Source organism: Meleagris gallopavo, chromosome 2 (assembly GCF_905368555.1).
Source record: "Meleagris gallopavo chromosome 2, MGAL_WU_HG_1.1, whole genome shotgun sequence".
NCBI lineage: Eukaryota > Metazoa > Chordata > Aves > Galliformes > Phasianidae > Meleagris > Meleagris gallopavo.
The window spans coordinates 3,197,312-3,218,781 of record NC_139405.1 but is presented as its reverse complement, the minus strand read 5'-3'; the positions used below and the strand labels follow the sequence as shown (position 1 = coordinate 3,218,781).

The following is a 21,470-nucleotide window of genomic DNA, read 5'->3' as shown; positions in this document are numbered from 1 at the left end:
AAAAAGTAAAGAAAGAAATCCCACCTTTTCTGGTGCCAGCACAGCCTGGGCTGCAGGAAGGCAACTCCATGTGGGCAGCACCATTTACCCCAGATCTCCACACTGCCCACCCCTGCCATAGCTGTTACCCTCAGGGGGACATGGGCTGCCCTGTGAGCCAGGACCCAAAGCCTCCCAGTACGTCGAACATCCTTAGAGCGTTTAACCACCTTGTGGTCTTCACCAGGAAGGCCCGTATGAAAATAATGCAAGAAGAAATAAGACTGTTTATTAAAATAAAATCTCTCTGTCCCGATTCACACCCTGCTTTGTGCAGGCTCCATTCACAGCAGCACTTCAGAGTCCTCCAGGCAGCCATCAGCACAGGGCAGCTGAGCTGCAAGCGAGCTGCCAGCAGGCAAGGTGCTGGCCTCGGTCCATGCCGAGCCCTCGTGGGGCAGCAGTGGGACGTAAGCCTCCTCCGTGGGGCTGCCCTCACTCTCAAGGACGTACCTCGAGCCCCCATCGTGGATATCCACTGCCACCAGCGCTGCCTTCGTGTGGGAGCAGCAGGGCTCAACAATGTCCCCGGTGTCCAAGTCAGAGTCCGCTTGGGGGAAGCCCGAATCCTGGGTGGAGTCGGGGCTCTCCTCTGGCAGGCTGGTGTTGACGTAGATGATGTCCCCGGACCCCTTCAGGGCAGGAAGGCTTTCCAAAAGCTTCTCCAGATGAACTTTCAGCTGCGAGAACGTCGGTCGGTCAGCAGGTTCAGCCCTCCAGCAGGAGGACATGATATCGTACCTGGAAATGAGGAGAGGAAATGCAGCTGTTGTGGAGGATTGGAGGATGTTGCTGAGTGTTGGGCTTCGAGATGTACGTGTTCTGATTCCCTGCTTGGAAACTGGGTGAGTCCCGAGTCACTTTGCATTAAAACAAAGCAAAACCCACTCCCCACTTTAGCTGTTTCGTTGAGAAAGGAGCGCAGCACCCCTAGGCAAGACCTTTAGGGCAAAACAGTCTTAAAAATGAAATAACAACAAAAACTTTGACTCCTTCACCACAAACTGCAGAGGGCACTGCTGCCACCTCTGCAGGACCCAGCAAGGTGACCTCTGGCACTTCTCACCCACCCCATGCCACCTGCTGCAGACAGCCCATCATCAGCCTCTGGTGTGAACCCCACCAACACACTGCCTTCTTTGGGGATATTTTTGGAGATTTCTGTGTGACACCTTGCCTGGAGTTAAGAAGATGCTCTCTCATCCCTGGGTCATACTCTGCTATGGGATCTGACTCGTATTAAAACTCAGGAGATTAACAGAACATTAAAGATTTTGAGCTTTTTTTTTTTTTATGAGACATGCTCACTTAAAATTTGACCCACACCACTATTCTGGCCAGTTGTCTTCTCAGAGCTAACCTGTGTGTGTGTTCCTGTGAGCTCCCTGCCTGTCAGACCCTACAAGGAAAAAAGGTTCTGTCTTTGACATTTTTATTTGAATTCAGTGTCTGGGGACAGTTGGAGCGGGGACATGGGAGGTTTTTTTGCAGCGTGGGCATAGTGGTGTAATACTCACAGTTCATCTAAGCAGTTCTCAGGCTTTTTGAGCCGCTGCCCGTGGAATAGATACTCATAAATCTCGTGGTTCTGCACCCCTGGGTACGGAGTCATCCCTCTGGTGGCTATCTCCCACATGGTAACGCCAAATGCCCACTGTGATAACAAAGGGAAAGCGTGCTGCAAGGACATTTCCAGGAGGAATGAATGAGTCTTTTCATGGGGAAAGGTCACTTCCTAGCATCCACTGGGCTCTCGCACAATGCTAATAGTTGTATTTTCAGTCCTGCCTTCCCCAAAATTGGAAATGATAAGAAATGCCATACGACAGGCAAGCAGCCCACTCAATAAACTTATTCCAGGATGCTGGGCAGGCAACAAAAGGTCAGCACGGCCTGTTACTGACTGGCTTTTGCACTTGCAAGGTACAAGAACAACCTCTACAAAGAGCCACAGCTGCGGAGGACTCGACTCAGGGATCACCTTCTTGCTCTTGGCTCCTGCTTCCTGGCTGCCCAGCCATGTGTACCTACCACATCACTCTTGGTGGTGTAGACACGGTCAGCCAGGGACTCTATCGCAATCCACTTCACTGGCATTTTTGCTATTCGGCCCTGACGATAGTAATCGCCGCTGTAGATCTTCTTGGACAACCCGAAGTCTGCCACGCACACCGTCATGTCATCCCGTAACCTACAGGTACAAACAGGGTCAGAGAGCCTTGGGGAGGCAAAGTCTGCTTTCCTGACAGGTGCATAATGACTGGTGATCACGCCTTCATCAGGCTGGCCCTTGAAACACTGTGTACGACTGACTCTTCTTTCTACAGCTCAAGAAATGATAAGAAAGAAAAGTTTGACGTGCCAAATGCTGGACTCTAGTTCTGAGATTGGTCTCCTTGCTACATCTCTCCAGGAGACTCCAAGGGAGGTTCTACTTAAAGAAACCCACTCTGTATGCTCATTCCTAGCACTATAAAGCCATGGGACTTCCACTACTTTTCACCTTGCCAGGCCAACACAGAAGGAAAGCAAACTCACATGCAGTTCCGAGCCGCCAAATCCCTGTGGAGAAACTGCCGACTGCTCAGGTACTCCATGCCCAGGGCAATATCCACCATGAACTTCACCAGAGTCTGCAGGGGCACAAACTGAGGAGGGAGGATGTGGGTCAGAGGATCTGAGTGCTTTGGGAGGCACGTTTGGTCTGACCAGACTCTGCCCAGGCCAGCTGCCTAACATTCTGATAGTCTCAGAGAACACAGGGAGCACACAGCAGTGGCCACCAAGGGTGACAGCCTCAGACCACGAGATTTATTGAATCAGAAACCTGAAGAAGCTGCAGATGCTGGGACAGCTGTTTCAGAAACAAAACCAAGCGCTGTCTGCCAGGCTGTAATGCAGGCCAGAACAGCCCATCTTGGCAAACCAGACATCTCATGCATACCCTTTGCACCTCTGCTTCCTCCTTTCACAACTTCTGAATGCAGCCTGCAACTAGATATTGTTTCCTTGTGGCTGTTCCCACTGGCTGCCTTAACATCACATATTACGTGCTAGAAAGTAGCTCTGTAGAAAAGGACCGTGGGTTGTGGTGTGGAGCAAGCTGACCATGACTCAGGAAGGCATGAATCCCACAGGCTTGTGTGGAGCCAGATCCCACTGCCAGCACCCAACAAAGCAGGGGGCAGGGCTACAACCAAGTCCTCCTGCAGTTCCCCAAAACCAAAGGCAGGTTTTGCCCGGTGTCCCTAAAAGAGGTACAGTGCTCTTTGCAGGCACAGGACCCTTTGCTACCTGCCTTCGTTACCTGGGGTGCCATCTCCAGCCGGGAGCGAAGCAGGAAGCTGTGCAGGTCACCGTATTTCATGAAGGGGAGAACCACCATGGGCTTGGGGATCTGCTGAGAGCTCAGCTCGATGCACACGCCTGGAACACACAGACACAGCTCACACGTAGGACTTGAGTATGGTCCCACTCCCAGCCCAACCTGGGGACCCCGTACCTAGGAGCTTGATGACGTTGGGGTGGTCAAAGTCCTTCATGCACGCTGCTTCACTGAGGAACTCTTCTATCTCTCTATGGGAAAAGTTATCCACTGGGAAGCAAAGAAAAAAAGCAGGAAATTTAAGATCTTGAGAGCTTTAACACTTTAATCACTGCTGCCACATCCGTTTACAGCAGAGTTCTTGTGTGGGCAAAGGGTAAGGGACCACCAATATGACAGAGACAATCACACCAGAGGTTTGCACCAGCATTGGGTTATGCAGCATATGGAAGCAGGAAACAGTCTCACCCCACTCATGCAGTAAGCAATGGGTCAGGGTGGACAGAGGCCACAGCACAAAGAAAGATTAGATATGAGCATCCCCAAAAAGCCTGGGGTCTCTAATCTGTCCAGAGACAAGTCCTGCCATTTCCCAGTTCCTCAAGACAAAACTGGCTGTAAGAGGAGTGCCCTTCCTAGCAGGGCTTTGGTCACCTTTTGAAAAGGGCACAAGACAACCCACACACCTTTCCCCATATCCACCACGCTTTCTCTTCTACTGCTCAGCACCTGCTCAGCAGATCTCCTGCCACAGCTGTGTCTCTCTGGCTAGGACCAGGAGCAGTGGCAGAGACCAGCATCCCTACAGAACAGTTCCAGGATATAGAGAGAGTCCCAGAGAGGGGTTTCAGGAGCACCAGTACCTGCTGTGCCAAACAGCAGCAGGTTGTGCAAGGCCAGGTTACTTACATTTCATGGTCTTGACAGCCACCTTCTGTGGGGTGCCTTCTGGCTGGCTGAGACGCCCCTCCATCACTGACCCGAACTCCCCTGCGCCATGGGAAAGAAGCAACCACTTTACCCACACCTCTACACGCTGCCTGTTGAGACATCACTGTCTTCTCAAAGATCTGTAATGCTCTAAGACAGAGACCTTGTCTCCAAAAGGCAGAAGGGGATGCTTGTGTCCTCGTGGCAGGACAAAGACATGAATTTAGGGGTCCAAATTCCCAGCCTGACGCTCTGCCATCCAGGGGCCAGGCGATGATGTGAACATCAGCAGCAGTCCCTGCCCCATCAGTCCAGCCACGTACCCACCCCCAGCCCCTGCAGCACCATCACTCACCCTCTCCCAGGACTTTCCCCAAGCTGAGGGCATTTCTGTCAATGACGACATCCTGCAGCTTCTGCTGGAGCTCGCTGCTGACGCCCAGGCTACCCACTGCAAGAGAGGGGAAGAGGAGTTCAGACTCAGAAGACTTCAGTTGCAGGCCTACCATTTACAGCGTCAGGGTGTGGCATGGTACAGAGAGAGCTGACTGAGGGGCAAGGTTTCATAGTTTTGTAGCAGCTGAGCTTCCCTTAATGCCCATGGGCCATCCAGCTGGAGACAGAGCCTTAGAATTTCACAGGCAACCAGGTGAGGAAACCCAGCTTGGCAGACATGTGAAGAACTGGAAGAATCGGGCCCATGGTTTGCCATGTTGCTATCCTGTCACCTGCTCGCAGAGGGATGAAAAGAACACTCACATGTCAGTTCGATGGCTCTCCGGCAGTAGGACTTCTTGGCTGTGTAGTTTACCACCAGCTCTGAATCATTTCTGCTGAAGGCATTCCTGGTGGGATAGAAGGTGTATGAGGCCACTTCAGCTGTTTTCCCTCTGCTCAGAGAACCACAGCTGCAGGCACGGGTGACCACAGAGCAACCCATGAGATCAGCAGCAAAGGAGGAAATGCACATTTGCTCTGATCCTTTTCATTTCCCTCTCTCTGGATCATTGCCATTGCCTACAACGTCCGATCAAAACATCTACTTGATAAACAAGGCTGATCTACAAAGGAGTGAGTCACAGAGGTATTCTGGGGAGGAAATGGGATACTCATTTCCTAGTCTCACAGCTATCTGGGCTGGTAGCAATACTACCCACTTCCTACAGTGACCTCCTCTGCACCATGTGCAGCTTGAGCCTATCAGTGCTCCACATTAGCACGTAGCTCCTTTAGTCACCACAATCCTTTAGCCAAAAAGCAGTCATGGGAGGTGTACACCACAGCCCCAAAACAATGGTGGGCATGCTGCTGGGAGATGCTGTGCTGCCCCTGTGGAGCAGGGCCATGCAGAGGCCCAGCTCAGGGAAACAAAAACTGCAAGGACACGGAGATGCCCATAATGTTACATCAGTTAGAGATTCTTACAGACAACCATTCTTCAGAGTGGGATTAAGGTGATGCCATGCGAGACCAAAGCAGACGTCATTCACTGCCAGCTCAATAAACTCCCTTACTGAAGTGATGCATTTCCAAAGGAGTGGATTATATCATTTTTCCATTTGGCAGTGGGCATCCAATGATACCGCTTGTAAGAAAAGCTGGTAACGCCACAATTATTTAGCACAAATAATAGGACAGGGCAGTTAAATGCCACTCAGAAAGTCACGAGGGTGAGTGAGCAGTGCTGGCTTACTGTAGTAGATAACAGTCCTTTGTCCATGCTACTAAAAACGTCACTAAGTGTGGTCCAGAGGTCTCTGCCCTGCCAACACTGATGCTGCACTCAGCAGCAGGTTTGGTCCACGAGGCAGGAGGGGTTTCTCCAGGCCACAGGACACAGGATATCATACATCTTTGTTCTCTCTCCACTGTGTCAAAATGCCAAGGTCACCTCCCATACTGAGTTGCCCGAGTTTACTTCCCTTTAAAAATAGGAATAATTAAGTAAAAGGTGCACTGCTGAGCTAAGAAAGGAAGGGGAAGTACTGTTGCTGTGGTAAAATCACACTTAGTTCCCCTGTGCCTCTCACTGGCATAAAAATGGGAAATGACAATGCTGAAAGAGGCAGAAGCCTTCTCCCTGGATCCAGAGCGGGCAAAGCTCCCCTGCCTGTCCTTGCCCCCATGCCTGCCATCTGCCCAGCCCAGAGCACCACCATCAGCTGCTCTCCCTTTGGCTTACCCATACTTTGTTTCCATGCATCTTTTCTGGATGACCACAGACAAGCAGAGGATCAGCCCGACAGCAACCGTACCACAGATGAAGCCCAGTGCTACTATAAAGGAGTCCGTGTTCCCAGATGCTGGTGTTGAAGAGGGAGCTGAGGTTATTAACCCTAAAGAAACATCATGTTAGCAGAGCCGGTGAAAGACAGTCAGCCCATGGAGAGCAGAGGAGGATATCCCAGTGGCTTAGAAACCAATCCCTATTCAGTCTGGTGAAGAGGAGGCTCAGGGAGACCTCATGGCTCTCTGGCAGCGACCCGAAAGGAGGCTGTGTGAGGTCAGCCTCTGCTCCCAGGGAAGGGCCATAGGATGAGAGGGGATGGCATCACGTTGGGCCAGGGGAGGTTCGGTTTGGCTGTTAGGAACAATTCCTTCTCCCAAAGAGCAGTGAGGCAGTGGCACAACTGCCCAGGGACTGGTGAGGTCACCTGGAGGTGTTCAAGAACTATAGGGTTGTGGCACTGTAGGTCAATGGGCACAGTGGGGGTGGCTTGATGGATGGCCTAGATGATCTCAGACGTCTTTTCCAACCCTAACGACTCTATGAACTTCCTGGTGCTGCATTCACATAGCCAGGCCAATGGGGACAGCATCTGGCACTGACGGAATGTGATGGTAGCAGGGAACTCTGACCAGATCTGTGCAAACCACCAGTCAAGGAAAGCATACACTGTGTGCTTCCACAGCATCCCCCACCCACAGAGACAGGAATCTCCTTACCACTGGCAGGAACAAAGACCTCCACCGGGCTGCTGAAGGGCCCCACGCCTCCCTTGGTGACAGCAGCCACACGCACTGAGCAGGTGGCATTGGTGGCCACCACGGGCAGGATGGCCACAGTGGCATTATGCTGGGCTTCCGAGGAGACGTTCTGCTGGAGACGAGAGGAGAAGACAGGCATGGGATGGGGCTGACAGCAACAGTGAAAGCCAGAGGTTTGCTGAATTCATTATACCATTGCTTGGCTTTGCTTCTGGAAGCACAGAGGAAATACAGCAGGAGCAGCAAGCTATTTATGGAGAATAATAGCCCTGAGAGGAGCGGACGGGATCTGAAAAGGAGCCGAGCCTTGTTTCCTGTTTCAGTCTCATGCCTCTATTGCTCTTTGCTTATCAACTGAAGCAGCAGGACAGAGCCAGAAAAGAGGCAAGAAAGCCATCCTGCAAGGGAGGAGGAAAGGCTCTGCACGCACCAGGGTCTGAAACACCTTTCTCCTCTCACTTCTACAGCCATCAGCCCCATTCCACACCCATAAAGGTGTTCTAAACATCAGCCTGCACTCCTCCAGTGTGAGTAACACTACCCTGCCTGACGCTGTGCTCCTGATTGCCAGGAGCTGGCACAAGGGCCACAGCAATGCTGCAGCTCTGTCCCACACAGCGTGGGGATGTGACGCACCCAGGGACAGCACGGGCTCTGTTCTGTGCCTGGCAGGTGGCCATGGCCCCGCGGTGCCACCCGAGCTCTGTGAGCCTTGTGCCAGGCAGTCCCACGAGCCCCTGAGCCACCACCACTCCCTCGCATGGCACTGCCCCATGGCTTTCTATTGCAGTGCTCTCAGCTTCATCCTTCCAGTGCCTGGCCACAGAGAGTAAGTCTTAGGGCAGACATCTTCTGGTTTTATGTCAAGCTAGTCATATTTCCAGCTTTAAAAGTGTGTTTTCTTGCCTGGTGACTTTAGAGATGTCAGTGTGTTTCATGGCAAAGTTCTTTTTTCCTTGATAAAAACACAAGTGATCTTTTCTTGCAAATTCTCTGTTGTTTCCTGATCTTCTTGTGACTCAGCCAAGCAGCTGAAAAAGTGCCTGCTGCTGCTCCTCGCTGGTTGCCAGCTGCAAAGCAACTGCCCTGTGATGTGCAAAACATCTGGCAGGCTGCTGGGAGAGGCAGAGCCTGGCTCTGTGCTGCTGCTCAACTTCACATGGCCAAGCGAAAATGGCAGCAGGGTGGGCAAGGAGGAAATCAGAACTGATTTCTGCTCACAAAAAGGCCACCAAAATTGATGTGAAACACAGACAAGCACCAGGCAGAGCTCCAGAGGCACTAGCAGAAGGCACTGCCCTGAGGAACATCTCTTTTCCAACCACTTTGCTTTCATGGCATCCGTCAGTGGAAATGCACACGAGGTCATTTTCCCACCGCCAGCCTAAAACTGCACTGGGATCCTTTAACATCTCCCACAGCCCTGCTGTGTCACTTGAGGACAGAGCCGAACAGATAGCAAACGGCTCGCGGAGAGTATGAGAACATTTTCAAAGCAGACAGCCTTTCTGTCAGGACAGAATTGCCAAATTTAATGATTTTTATGAGTCTTGTGGTAGCTGAGGAATTCCTTCGCGTCTCAGCTCCTGCAGCCCTGGGTCAAGCAAGAATCGCTGGTTTAAAAATAAAACCAGAACTTTTTTTGAAGTTTTAAAAATTGTTTTTTTTAAGCTGATTGTGGAGAAAAAGAGGCCTGCAGGTGGCCCTGCTGACACAGAAATCCACTATCCCACCGCAGTTCTGGTGCCAGGACGTTCAAACTGATTGTTATTTGGGGGGAAGTCTGATGTGAGAAGGGCAGGATTCTTCGCAGCACTTGTGCTCTGTGGGGCCATTAGCACAGGAAGGAGAAAAGAAGCTGGGGATATCTAGCATTTAATATCCAACCTCTCCAGAGCCAAAATTCAGAGGCTTTATGTCTGAAAAACAAAAGCTTTTTCACTTATTTTTGGCAAATGGCAACAACCACATTGCTCCTGTGCTTTGGTCTGTCTGTCCGTCAGTTCCAGCAGACAGACTGCAAGCAGCTCACGAGGGCGCCCAGCTCCACAGCCAGCCCAAGGATGTTCTGTGAGGGACGTGGCACAGCCAACTGCCATCCCCATGCCTCTGAATTCTGCAACAGCCCTTAGGATAACAAGTGCTGGCCCCTGCCCTTGGCTCGCTGCCTCTGGGCATCTTCACAGGCATTTCTGCCTTTCAGAAAGCCCATGAGCTGATAAAACAAAGCAGCAGTGAGCACCTTTTGATCTGCAAAGCCAAGGTTGTCTGGTAGATAACTGCCCAGCAGAGCTTCCTACCTCCCATCTGAACTCACTCCTCACTAGTGGGGTTTTTAGCCTTCTGAAAGCCAGCATGAACAAGAACAGTAATGGACCAGGGTCCTGAGCAGAAATTTCACTGCCGAAGCATTTAACTTGGGAATTTTATTTAAAAAAAATAATAATAAGTTTCCCAGAGCTTAAGGGCACAGCCTGTTTTTTACTTACTGCTTAAGAGACGACAAATGTGTCAGCATTTTTTTTCCATGCTAGTCACAAGACCATAATATTGTTTCCTTGACTTCATTCAGCCTGGATCTATACATGCTCTTTTTCAGACGCATAAAAGGAGAACAGAAAATGCAGCATCTTACAAAAAAAGAGCATGAGTCACTTTTTCCACACAGAGTTTAGGTCGTCAGTGCCTCTCTGTGCTTTTGGCCTGGGACAGAGGAAGACCAAACCACAGCGCAGAGGGGATGGCTGGATACATCCATGCAATTATCCAAAGGCTCCCTGGCCACAAGCAGAACTTGGATGGAATCCCATCCTCCATCTCTCACGCTGTTTTGCCCAGTACCTAAGATGTCCCAAAGCCTGGAGGAGGCAAGCAAGGCTGTGCCAAATGACTTTATATGCTGTGGACAGGTCCCCTGCCCTAACATGCTCCTAGAGCACAAAAACTCAGTGCCACGGGTTGTCTATGCTTAAACTCTCCCCCAGTCCCCTGGTGACTTACCAGCCCCTTGGAGTCCATCCACGTGTGCCAGATGTGATATCCCTGCAGCTCCCCGTGTGTCCTCTCAAGAGGTGGCTTCACCCATCGGATTTCCAGGAAGGAGCTGGATTCGTTGAGTGACACTGTGACATTCAGCGGCTGGGTAGTTGGAGCTGCAGAAGTCAAAGAGAAATAAGGTGAGGGGAGGCAGGTGCACGTGTGCATCCCTGAGGGACGTGGCAGGTGGGCTGAAAATGAGCTGTAGCTCAAGCAGACAGCATCCACTATTTCCAATTGCCTTTAATATTTCCAGCAGGTGATCACATGTGGGTACATTTCCTTTCTCCAATTGAAAGTCAAGATATCCCAACCCCAAACAACCATCTCTCTGAAGCAGCAACTCATCCAGGCAGTCCTGCACAGAGCACGGCAGTGCGCAGGGAAACCCTTCTCAGCACTAGCAACTCATTTCCTACCTCCTTCCGTGGTACTGGCTGTTATCCAGGGGCTAAATGCCGACCAACCGACTTCATTCTTGCAAGAAACACTAATGTTATAATCTGCCATGGGCCACAGCTGCTGGATGTGATACATGTGGGGAGGCACCGACGTGTTAAAGAGCAGAAATGAGACATTGCTTCGTGGAACGGCTTCCTTGACCTTAATGGAAAAATCAGTCCAGAAACAGGGATTAGTCAGCAACAACCTGCAGGCTGAGAGGCACAGCAGGATTTTACATCTGTAAACAGGATCCAGAGCCCTGCCTCCCCTTCTGTCCTCCATCAAAACAACACCAGGGCCTCGTTCTTGGATGCCGCCTCATCCCTCCCAAGCAGAAAGCTGACACCAGGCCATTCTCAGAACCCAGTGCTGGGTCTCAAATGCATGTGGAGAAGAAAGAGATGCAGCTTGACATGGCAGATATGTGTGAAAATGTGGAAAACAAAGGGAGGCACGGATGATTTGCTATTTCTTGCAACTGGAAGCAAAAGGAGCACCCTATTAAATTACCAGGCAGTGAGTCTCAAACAAACAAAATGAAGCTTGTTTTCATTCAGCACATCATTATTCACAGAACTTATCAGACTTTGCGGGAGACAAGAGTGTACACAGCCCCAGGGGAGCATCAGTCAAATCGATGGGGAACCAGGCAGCCAAGGACGTTAAGGATGAAGGTCTAGATGCAATCTGTGCCTTGGGAAAGCTCTAGAGACTCTCTCCCCATCAGGGAGCTCACTGTATTAGCACAGTCTTCCCTCTCGTGAACCCTCCAGAAGGACCAATCACAGTCCTCATTACACTCCATCATTACCCAGAGAAGGCTGCCCAGAGAGCTGTGGGTGCCCCAGCCTTGGAGGTGCCCAAGGCCAGCTTGGATGACACCCTGGGCAGCCTGAGCTGGTGGGGGGGCAGCCAGCCCATGGCAGGGGGTCGGGACTGAGTGGCCTTTTGGGTCCCTTTCAACCCGATTCTATGATCATTTAACAGAATGGATGAATTCAATGCATTAGAAACAAATCATGATTTTTGCACAAAGATAAGCTGTATTTCCAGTTTATTAGGGCTGAAGAAACTCCCTGAAGGGCTGGAATGACTGCTCACATTGGGGAAAAGCATCTCATCATATTCCAGGACCTGTTTCCACTGCAGCCGGTGATGCTAACTGGCTTATCCAACCCCAGATGCAGGGCTGGGACACTGAGCTTCTGCTCTGATCAGGCGTGAGAGCCACTTGCTAGCTCAGCATCACCTCTTCTGTTTTGCTTTCCATGCATGTCAGCAAAGTTCTCAGAACACAACAAGACCCACAAGAGCAGCCTCACTAGGTGGTGGGCAAAAGAGGGAAGAACGAGAATGAGAGACATTGGCATGAGCAACGTGGATTACTCAGAAGACAACCCATACTTTTTTTCTGGAAAGAGTCTATCAGACTAAGGTGTTCATTTTAAAAACATGTTTTTTACAAACTTTAACAGCTTGAACTCGTCAGATATGATAAGAACAGCTCCTGCTTTAAGCACCAGCATGCTCAAAAACGATCTATGGGGTTGATGGGCCATGCTACCCAAGCAAGAGGATTATCAAAGAAGACAGGAGAAAAAAGGCTTAGTCACGGCTGTGTTTTTGCCAGAAATCATGTCTTGTTTTCCAATTTGAAAAGGCTATTTCCTACTGACAGACCATGAACATGAAGTCATAGGAAATTCCTTGGCTCTCCACCCCACTTCCTGAGCTCCAGTCGGAATGCGGTGGTGGACACGGCTCTAATATTAGCTCAGGTACCTTTCCCCTCAGTAACTCCTTTCACTTTTACCTGCCTTCCAACATCCTCTGTCTCCTGAGAGGTCAGAGAACACATCACATAGAAATAGGTTGGGAGGAAAAGGGAGGAAACAGTCTGTCCTCTGGCTCCTCACTCCACACAGCCTTTCGCTCAGCCATGGGCGCAAACACAGCGCTGGTCGTGGGAGCTGTCTGAGGGTTATGGGAGGGCACTGGAGCAAGCTGGGAGCTGGAGCTCTGCTGTCACCGCTGCCACTCAGGCTTCTGAGCATTTTCACTTCCCACCAGCGAGAGTTCACACGATCTACTTAAAGCCACGTAATTTTTAATGCTCTGAGATAGGACCTTCGGTGTAAGAGCCGAAGGAGGATTGCTCTGACATGAAGGTTAATGAGTACAGAGGGTTTGTAAATGCGGAAGTTTTGGGTGCCACAATATGCTGAGTTCACTCTGCGTAGGATTTCTCCTGGCAGTGGCTGCTCCTCATCCCAGAACAGACTATGTACTGCCTGAACCAGGGTACAGATTAACCATTGCAAAAAATGCATCCGGAAGAGAGCAAGCAATGGGTTTGGACAGTGAGACTCTGCAATGACAAGGATGGGCAGCAGGCAGAAGCTATTTGCAGGGCTTCATGAATCCATGAAGATGGCTTCACTAGCTTGTCCAGGAGACTGACAACCCTCAGCTCCTCCCCAGTACTCACAAGGTGTCAGGAGTGGAGAGCTGAGAGAAGCCTCCATCTCCAAACTCCAGTGGAAAGGCCACATCTGGGAAGTGTTTGATCAGAAGGTAAAAGTGGGGACAAGCACGTGCTAGTAGCAATTCAGGATGTAGGAAACCTCCCAAAGAGCATCTTTCTGGGCATCTCTCTACGAAGAGACCTGACAACCTGACCGTCTCGACTGAGAGATCTAAACTTCAATTTAGAGGTTCCTGTTTCCCTCCCATGTTGCCTATTCTACGTATTTCAAGTGAAATGAGATGACCTTCTCCCCTCATGACTCACTACTTGAGGACCAGCATTTGCATCCTGTTTCCTCTGCCTACCCAAACAGCTGTCTGGGTGGTGGCACCCAGCACAGCCCTTTTCCCATTCAACTTCTCTGCAGGAAGCCTTTCAGTGAACTTTCTCCTGGCAGCAGGCAGAGCAAAGCCACGCTCTGTGAGCAGACCACACCAGGCCCAGCACATCTCCTTTTGAAGCCTCTTGTCCACCATAGTGGTGCTCCAGCTGCCTAGATTACCAGCACCTAGGGACTCTACTCCTCAGGTTTGACTTCTTGACTTTGCGCTTCCCCTTTCAAAACTACTGGGAAAGTCCAGCTCAATTTGCCCAAACAAATAGCTTGATCAAGTCCACGTGGTTCATGCCAAAGATCTTTGATTTTCCCCTGCCTTTGAGGATCCAGGTTGTAGAGGCAGGGGCCACACACTTACCTTCACACTGCAGCTGTTCAAAGGAGAGAACGCATCGAAGCCTGGCACCCAGGAGATCACAATGCTGTGGGCCATTCTCTTCAGGACATGCACAGTTTTTGGTGCAGATGGTATTCCTGGAAGGCCAAGCCAAGCACGGTCAGCTCTTGTGCAGAAGAGCTATGGGAAGCTCTGCCTAGCTCAGGGCAGGCAGTGGGGCTGTACTGGTAGGAGCACAGCAGCCCACATGCCTAGTACAAGCTCAGTAGGTTTATGCCTTAGCACAGACGTGGCCTGGCTGGCTTCCCCCGTGCAGCTCCTGGGGCTCAGTTCAACTGTGCAAGAAGCCCAGGAACTGTCCTGGTTAGAGCTGCAGCAGTATCCCGTATCGGTGCATTGTAGATATTTTAGACCACTGGCAGGGAAGTTGAAAATCTCTGTTTTGATAGTGCTCTATATCTATGAGCTGAAACAATGCTTAGAGGCAATGACATATTTTGGGGAACACCTTCCTTGCATTACCGGCGTGGTTCCCATTAGGAATGTCAAGAATTAACACCATTTCCTATGGAAAACTGTGAGTGCTGCCCTGGTTGTGAAGGAAGGAAAAGAATGATACAACCCTTCCGAAACCTACTCCGGGTCTGACAGTTCTGCTTTCAAATGTGCTTTTTGGTGTTTCCTCCCACGGCTGCAACACTGGGGCTACGCTTGCTTCAAATGACCAAACAGCACTGGGTGATTGTGCTACTACCTGCAACCTGCTTGATTTTAAATATCATTTTCAAACAGGGAAAAACAAATGTGCAAGTCCTAAAGACACCACCATCAGCTAGTGTAGAACGAGTGCTGGCAAATGTGGAGGTTCAGGCAGCTCCTGATGGACAGATGTACTCAACAGGTAAAGGTAACACCATGGTCCCACTTACCTTTCACGTTGACCTGCCCAGGGTTGGAAGCAGTCAGCCCTTTGCTGTTGTGAGCCTCACAACTGAACAGTGCTGTTTCATTGAGACCTGCAGGGGAAAAACCAAGGACCTGTTTGCTGCACCTGTGTAAAATGCCCAAATCATACCAACTTTCCACCTGTTGCTCACAAAAAAAAAAAAAAAGATCGTGGCTTCCTTTGCTTTAATGTCGCTTTATTTTTTCCAGCAACAAAAAACCTCTTCTTTTCCACCACTTTTTGTCCCTCTGGCTGGCAGCTGGCTGACCGAGGGTGACCCGTGCAGACCTTCTCACCACCTTCCACATCATGAGCATGTGCAGGCAGCCAGCACTAGTGCACAGAACAGGACTGTGTGTTTCTACGGCATCGTTGCACAACCTCTTGAGTAAGCACTTGTTTTGTGTTCAAAAAGGGAAAGACAGAAAGCAGAAGAGCCCACCACCATGGCTTGAATCAGATGACTACTTTCCAAAGACTGCTCAAATCTCCCAGCTGATAATGAAGAAAGACTTCTTTCGGGGTCTGCTGGAAATACCCAAATGCAGAGTGATGCTGGTTTCCTCTGGGTGTTAGCATGGCCTGTGCAAGTTGACCAGCAAGCAACAGCACTCAGAACTTTCGTCTCATGCAAAGGACGTTTGCAAAGGATGCCTGCCTGAGACAGGTGCTGAGCTGTCCCTGCTGTCCACATGGTGGCACAGGTGCCTGGGAGCACATTGCTTGCTGCCTTCCCTGAGTGGTTGAAGCTGTGTGCAGCGTTCCCAGCATTTTTAATTTAGCTCAGCAGACTGCAGAGATCTGCACGAAAGCGCACCGAAAGTCATCTGCCTTTGCAGCTCATCCACCTGGATGTGCAGCGGTTGGCTGGGAGGCTGGCTGCAAAGAAGGAGGGTGTGACCATCCCTGGATGGAAATGAGGACAGGGAACGATGTATCAGCCTGTTTATTGTATCAACACATCCCATTGCTTTTTGGGTACTGTCCAAGCCTTGCTTTTACAGACTTTTCCTCTCCAGTAGAAGGAAAACAGCCTCCTGGAGATGTACAAGTAGAATGAACCTAACTAACCCAAGCCTACGGATGAATAGAGGACATTTGGACACCAAATCTAGCAGCATCAGCACACAGTGCTGTACCTAAAGCCTGTTACTTGGAAGCTTAAAACCGTCCTTACTGGGAATGATTTTAATGAAATGCCTCTCTGATTTTAGTGAAATGCCTGTCAGCTACTGCAACACGAAGGACTCGCTGCAATGTCCTGGCCTTACCAAGTGGCACCTGTGGCAGTGTGACAGGGCTTCTGGACCCAGAGAGAACTGTCCAAAAAAAATCTCTACCTAACTTGGGCCAACCGGATTCATTCCAAGAGGAATGAGTCACTTCTTCCGGCTTTCACTGCCTTTTAAAGTCTGCCTTTGGATGCCAAGACAAGTCAGTTACAGCTTGGCTGTTAATTACCTAGTGGCCTCCTTTGCGTGAGCAAATCAAGAAATCCTTCCTCTCTTTTGCCTCTACAGCATAACCACGCTGGGTTTTGTATCACAGAGGACTTTTCTCCCTATGCTTCACCAGGTTGGCAGGGAGATGTTTAGCAGGGGCAATTTCCAGGTTCTCCAGAGACGTTAAGAGGGGATCAGCCCACAAGAGCAGCAGCATGCTGGAGGCCAACAGCAACAAGGTTACCTACAGCAGCAGGACTACTCTCGGCAGCACACCCCGCATGCACAGCAGGGCTCAAATCTAAATTCAGGGTTGTAAGTCCTTAAGAGCTAAGCCTTGTGGGCAGCCAAGATACCCAGCACTCATAGAAATGCTCATGTCTGCTTCTCCTGGAATAGGTTCCCTCTGGGCTCACCTGGCACAGTCAGCACTGATGGGGAGATGTAGGGCTTCATGTTGAGTTGGACATTGTTACGGAACCAGTAGATTTCCACAGGCTCTGGCGGGCCCACAGCTTGGCACGTGAGGTTGAAGGGGCTGTTCTTGGTGACATTCAGCTTCTCAGGCTGTTGAATGAAGTGTGGGAGCCCTGCACATGTGCAAAGGAGAGAAACAAAAGATTCAGAGAGCTCAGCAGCACTGCTCCAACAACAACCCCACACTGTTTCACTCGGGCTTGGCTTTGCCAACCAGTCCCTTCCATCCAGGCCTCCCTGGATGTTTGTGGCAGACATGACAGCATGTCAGGCACCTCTGGCCTTGTTTGTCTCCAGCTCACCTTCCAGCTGTACCAAGATGGGATCAGATGCAATCTCAATGCCAGAGATGTTGAGTTTGCAGACATAGGAGCCGTTATCCGAGCGCTGAGCAGCCCGGATGCTACAAGAGAGAAGGGTGAGGTTGTGAGGGCTGTGATGGCGAGAGTTGCCCTGCACACAGAACACAGATAGGTGGGAGGTGGGTTGAAATCAGCATCAGTAAGCCCAGAGCCCACGGCTAACAGATGCTGTGTGTGCAAAGCCTGCCTTTGAGGGTTAGGGAGCTTACTCCTGTTGGCTGCAGGGCAGCCGTCCCTCCCCAGGGGCCATGCTGGGGACATCCCTCCTGCAGAAGGACAGCACGGGTTACCTGAATGTGGAGGTCATGGCTACCTCCTCCTCATCAGGGATCTCAAAGTGGCTGGTGGCGATGCGGTCCAGAGTGTGCAGCTCCCTGCCATCCTTCCACAGGGAAATGCCGGGGGAGTACGGCCGGAACAGCAGCTGAGGTACTTTGATGGAGCAGTTAAATGTGACGTCCTTGAGCTCATTTATCACAACGTGTCCCACCGTGGGGTTAAATTTCAGCTGTCCCAGGGAGGTGGCGGAAGGCTTTGAGCCCTGGGGAGGCCAGTGGCCACTGGCGAGGCCTCGTTTGTGGCGGTGATGCCTTGCCCACAGAGGCCTTGCCAGCGGGGCTCCTGCAGAGAGGGACCTCAGGTCTCTGTGTCCGCCAGCATCACCTGCAAGAGGAGACTTCGGGTTTGTCACTTGTCACCCAGAAACTTTCCCAAAAGATTCAAAGCCTCTAAGACATCTCTTGTAGGAGCTTCAGGGAGGAAACAGGAATCTGGGGGCTGTCCCAGGACTGAACGTGTACAAGCAGCACCTCCAAAAGCACCTTTAAGCAACCCAGAAAGTCCCAGACTGTGCTCTTCTCATGGCAGGGCAGAGGCGGGAGCTGTTTGTCTGGATCACGCCCTGGGGACTGGAGTCGGGCAGGAGGAATTTGGGACTCAGAAAACCCCTTTCAGGGGCCTCATCTCAGGCGTTTCCAGCTGGGAAGGAGTCCCCGCAGAGGATTTGCATGGGCTGGTTTTAGGCTTTCTGCTCCTGAAGCTGCTCTGTCCCCAGCGTGGGTGAGCTGGGCAGCAGGGGATGTGCAGCGCAGGGCAAGCACAGTGCTCTGGGGTACAAAACCACCCAGCTTTGTGGCTGCCTCTCTGGAAAAGGCAGGCTGAGCCAGCCAGGCTGCTGCTGGGAGCTGCCCTCACCCAGCTGCTGGGGGGAAATAACTGCACTGATGGAGACTTGCCTTCAGACAGTGTGTAGGAGCTGCCCGCTATGCAGCCTTGTTCTCCCACCACACTACTCTTCTGCAGACATTTTTCCAACAGAAGACACTTTGCCAGCTTTCTCTATGGGTTTCTTTCCCCCACCTACATGCCACTTAACACACACAGTCATTGAGCTGTGCCCTCCGCCTCCTTCCTCGTGCATTCCACACAGCCACAAACAAGACGAGGAGCAGCTCCATGGACAGCCATTCCCCCAAAAGAAAAGCATATATTCTAAAGAGAGAAGATCTGGAGAATACCCTGCAGATTGGTACTTTCATTTCTCAGCTTCTGGAGGCATACAGAAATCCCGAGCACATCAGTAAATCTCCCTTGCTGCAAGTGAGGGCACTGTGCCAGACAAGAGTTAAACCTCCATTAATTTCACTCTTCCAAAAAAGCTATTCGCAGCATAAAAACAAAAAAGCAAAAGCAATGCTGTGAGCAGAAAACACGATCTTTTTGCTCAACCCGAGTTCAGCTGCGTTTGTTTTGGGGCAGGTCTGAGTCCTGAAACATCAAACAACTCCAGGTTTTTAAAGATACGTCATTACTATCGTAAGAAATGGAGCACAAGCCTGGCATTCTGTGCACAGAGCCAAGAAACACAGCCTAATTTTGAGGCTGGATGTACTCCTTTGCTAAGCTGCTTGCTATTTTTAACCCCTGAGAAATGGTGCTTCTAGACAGGAACTCGAGAGGAGTTTTGAAGCTGGACATGGGGAAGAGAAAGGCTCTCCCTGACTGACACACAAAACAATGGGTTTCCCTTTCAGGGAAAAAAAAAAAAAAAAAAGACCCTAAGCTTTTTAAACACGTTTCCTAATCTCCACCATCGTAACATGAAGTCCATGTGACTGCAGCTAAACGCAGTGAGATTTACTCACAGCAGCCAGGTGAGCAGCTTTGCAGTGGCCAGATAACCCCCAAAAGACCGAGGGAAAGCAAACAAACAAGCGAGCAACATAGAGAACCCCTCCCCTTCTCCTGGCAGAGGTTAGCCGGGTTGGAGGCATTCCCGTCCCGGCAGGACTGAGCCCAGCAGGATGGCTGAATGAAGGAAAGACGGACGCCTGATGGGAGCAGCATCCTGCCCCACTGCGGGGCTGGGCACAGCCAGCATGGTGGCACTGGGACCCACAGGGTCCCCACAGGGCCGGCTCAGTTTCTGGCCATCACCAGCTCTCCCTCTGCGTTCCCCTTCAAGGCAAACTTTGGAAAGCAAAGGGGATCTCAGCCTCAATTTCTGCGCTGATGAAGTGGAAAGAGGTATTTGCTGGCCCAGGAATGAAATATTTTCCTCTTTGACTCATGCTGACAACAGGAATTTGTTGAATGAAGAGCTCCCTTTCGAGCACCCCTCCATCCCCAGCTGTTTGGGGTGTGGCTGTCCCCAAGGACTCACCCGTGGTCAGGGCTGCTTACTCAGGCTGGCCCCAAAAGCCAGAGCCCCAGAGTTGGGAGTGAGCGTTCGCGGGTGTCCACCAGGTACCCACAGGGTGTCCACTGCCCTGCAGCAGCATAAGCTGGCATGGAAGAAATTCCACGTGCAAGCATGATGCTGCTCATTCAATATACCTAGACTGGCAGCAAAACTCCAGCGCTAGCAAAGCTCAGGCCCCAGGGCCAGGATAAGCAAGCAAGCAGGTGGCAGAGCAGTGATGATGCTCAGCGTGCCTTCTCTGCTGCTAGCCTGGAGAAGGGAGCCTAAGCAGAAAGTCTGCCTGCTGAAAGAGGCACGATGCTTTATTATAGATGAAAACAATAAATGAGGAGTTGCACGCCCCATGGGGGAGTCAGTAAGTTGTCCTACTGCAATCCCAGTAAAAGAAAGTATTAGAAAATGCACAGGTCTGCCCCCAAATGCCTTATGTCAGTACTCCTGTATTAGCAGAAATAATGCACCTGCTGACATCTCCTTTCTGCTTGGGCACCTGTTGAAGTGAATCCTCACAGTCATGCAGCACAGAGCCTGACCTGAGGAAGGATGGGGAGCACCTCTTGTGACTGCTGCCTCCATCCTGCCCACCAGAGCTGTCCGAGATGAATGTGCCCTGGGGCCACACCTGACTTCTGAAGACACCCTGGGCTTCACACTCCTTTTGTGTGACACATTCCAGGACTGCACTTTGAATCCGAAAACAGCGGTGGGTTTGCGGTACTGCAGGCTCCCCCAGCTACAGCCCAAGCTGTGAACTCTCCCCTGCCCAAAACAAACCGATCTGACTACCATCCCAGCTGAGAAGCACATCTTTCCACCGATCCCACCACCATCCGACCCTCCCGGGTGGACACAGACCCCCAACAGCTCCTGTGAGGCAGCCACGCTTTGCTTCTGAGCCCCCAGACCACGTCTGGCTCTTTGCATTGCTTTTTCCAGGTAACTAAGCTCCACAAACAGCGTGCCGGTGCCACGAACCCAGCAACTTCGGGCGGCGTGGCCACGCAGCCATCTCGGCCAGCACAACTCGGGGGCAAATCCCATCAGCAAATCCAGGACGGCAAAACACTTCCCTCCCCCAAAAAAGAGCGGGGTCCCGCCGCCCACCGGGAGGGCCGACGGAAATACCGCTGCCCGCAGCTCCCGCCCGCAGCCCCGGCCCGGACTCACCGAATTCAGCGGCCCCGCAGCGCGGCGGGGGCAGCGCGCAGAGCAGAGCGCAGAGCAGAGCGCAAAGCAGCGCGCAGCGCACGCCGCCCATCCCGGCCCCGCACCGAGCACCGGATCCGCTCCGCAGCCCCGCACGGCTTGTGACGGCACGGCACGGCACGGCACGGCACGGCACGGCACGGCACGGCACTGCACGGCACGCCTCCTGCCTCGGCACGGGGCGGGGACAGCACCGGGCTGCGGTACCCCGAGGGACGAGGTGTTGATGTGTAACGAAGAGATGTGGGGGGTGGTCAGCGGGGTGACGACGGGACACACGCGTGCCCCAACACAAACAGGGCTTTGAGACCAGCCCAGCGCAAGGGGCTGGGCTTTGGGAACGGGCCACCTCCCCGACCTCCGTGTGTTTCTC

General features: G+C 51.6%; 1 protein-coding gene across 2 annotated transcripts; it reads right to left on the bottom strand.

Annotated features, from left to right (window-relative positions):
* Nucleotides 1-246: 246 nt before the first annotated feature.
* MERTK (MER proto-oncogene, tyrosine kinase) lies at nt 247-21,382 on the bottom strand. Of its 2 annotated transcripts, none has more exons than XM_085218625.1 (19): nt 21,059-21,382; nt 17,481-17,853; nt 17,131-17,231; nt 16,768-16,941; nt 14,893-14,979; nt 13,985-14,100; nt 10,738-10,921; nt 10,283-10,434; nt 7,241-7,391; nt 6,477-6,630; nt 5,054-5,139; nt 4,650-4,745; nt 4,274-4,354; nt 3,542-3,634; nt 3,347-3,465; nt 2,578-2,687; nt 2,071-2,230; nt 1,557-1,693; nt 247-780 (listed from the first exon to the last, which is right to left on the bottom strand). In XM_085218625.1, the coding sequence occupies exons 1-19, from the start codon at nt 21,147-21,149 to the stop codon at nt 324-326; spliced, it is 2,922 nt and encodes a 973-aa protein (XP_085074751.1). In that variant the 5' UTR covers nt 21,150-21,382; the 3' UTR covers nt 247-323. The 2 variants fall into 2 exon arrangements, with proteins under 2 accessions (XP_085074751.1, XP_085074750.1); XM_085218624.1 differs by having other exon boundaries at nt 7,241-7,394; nt 21,059-21,381.
* Nucleotides 21,383-21,470: the final 88 nt, after the last annotated feature.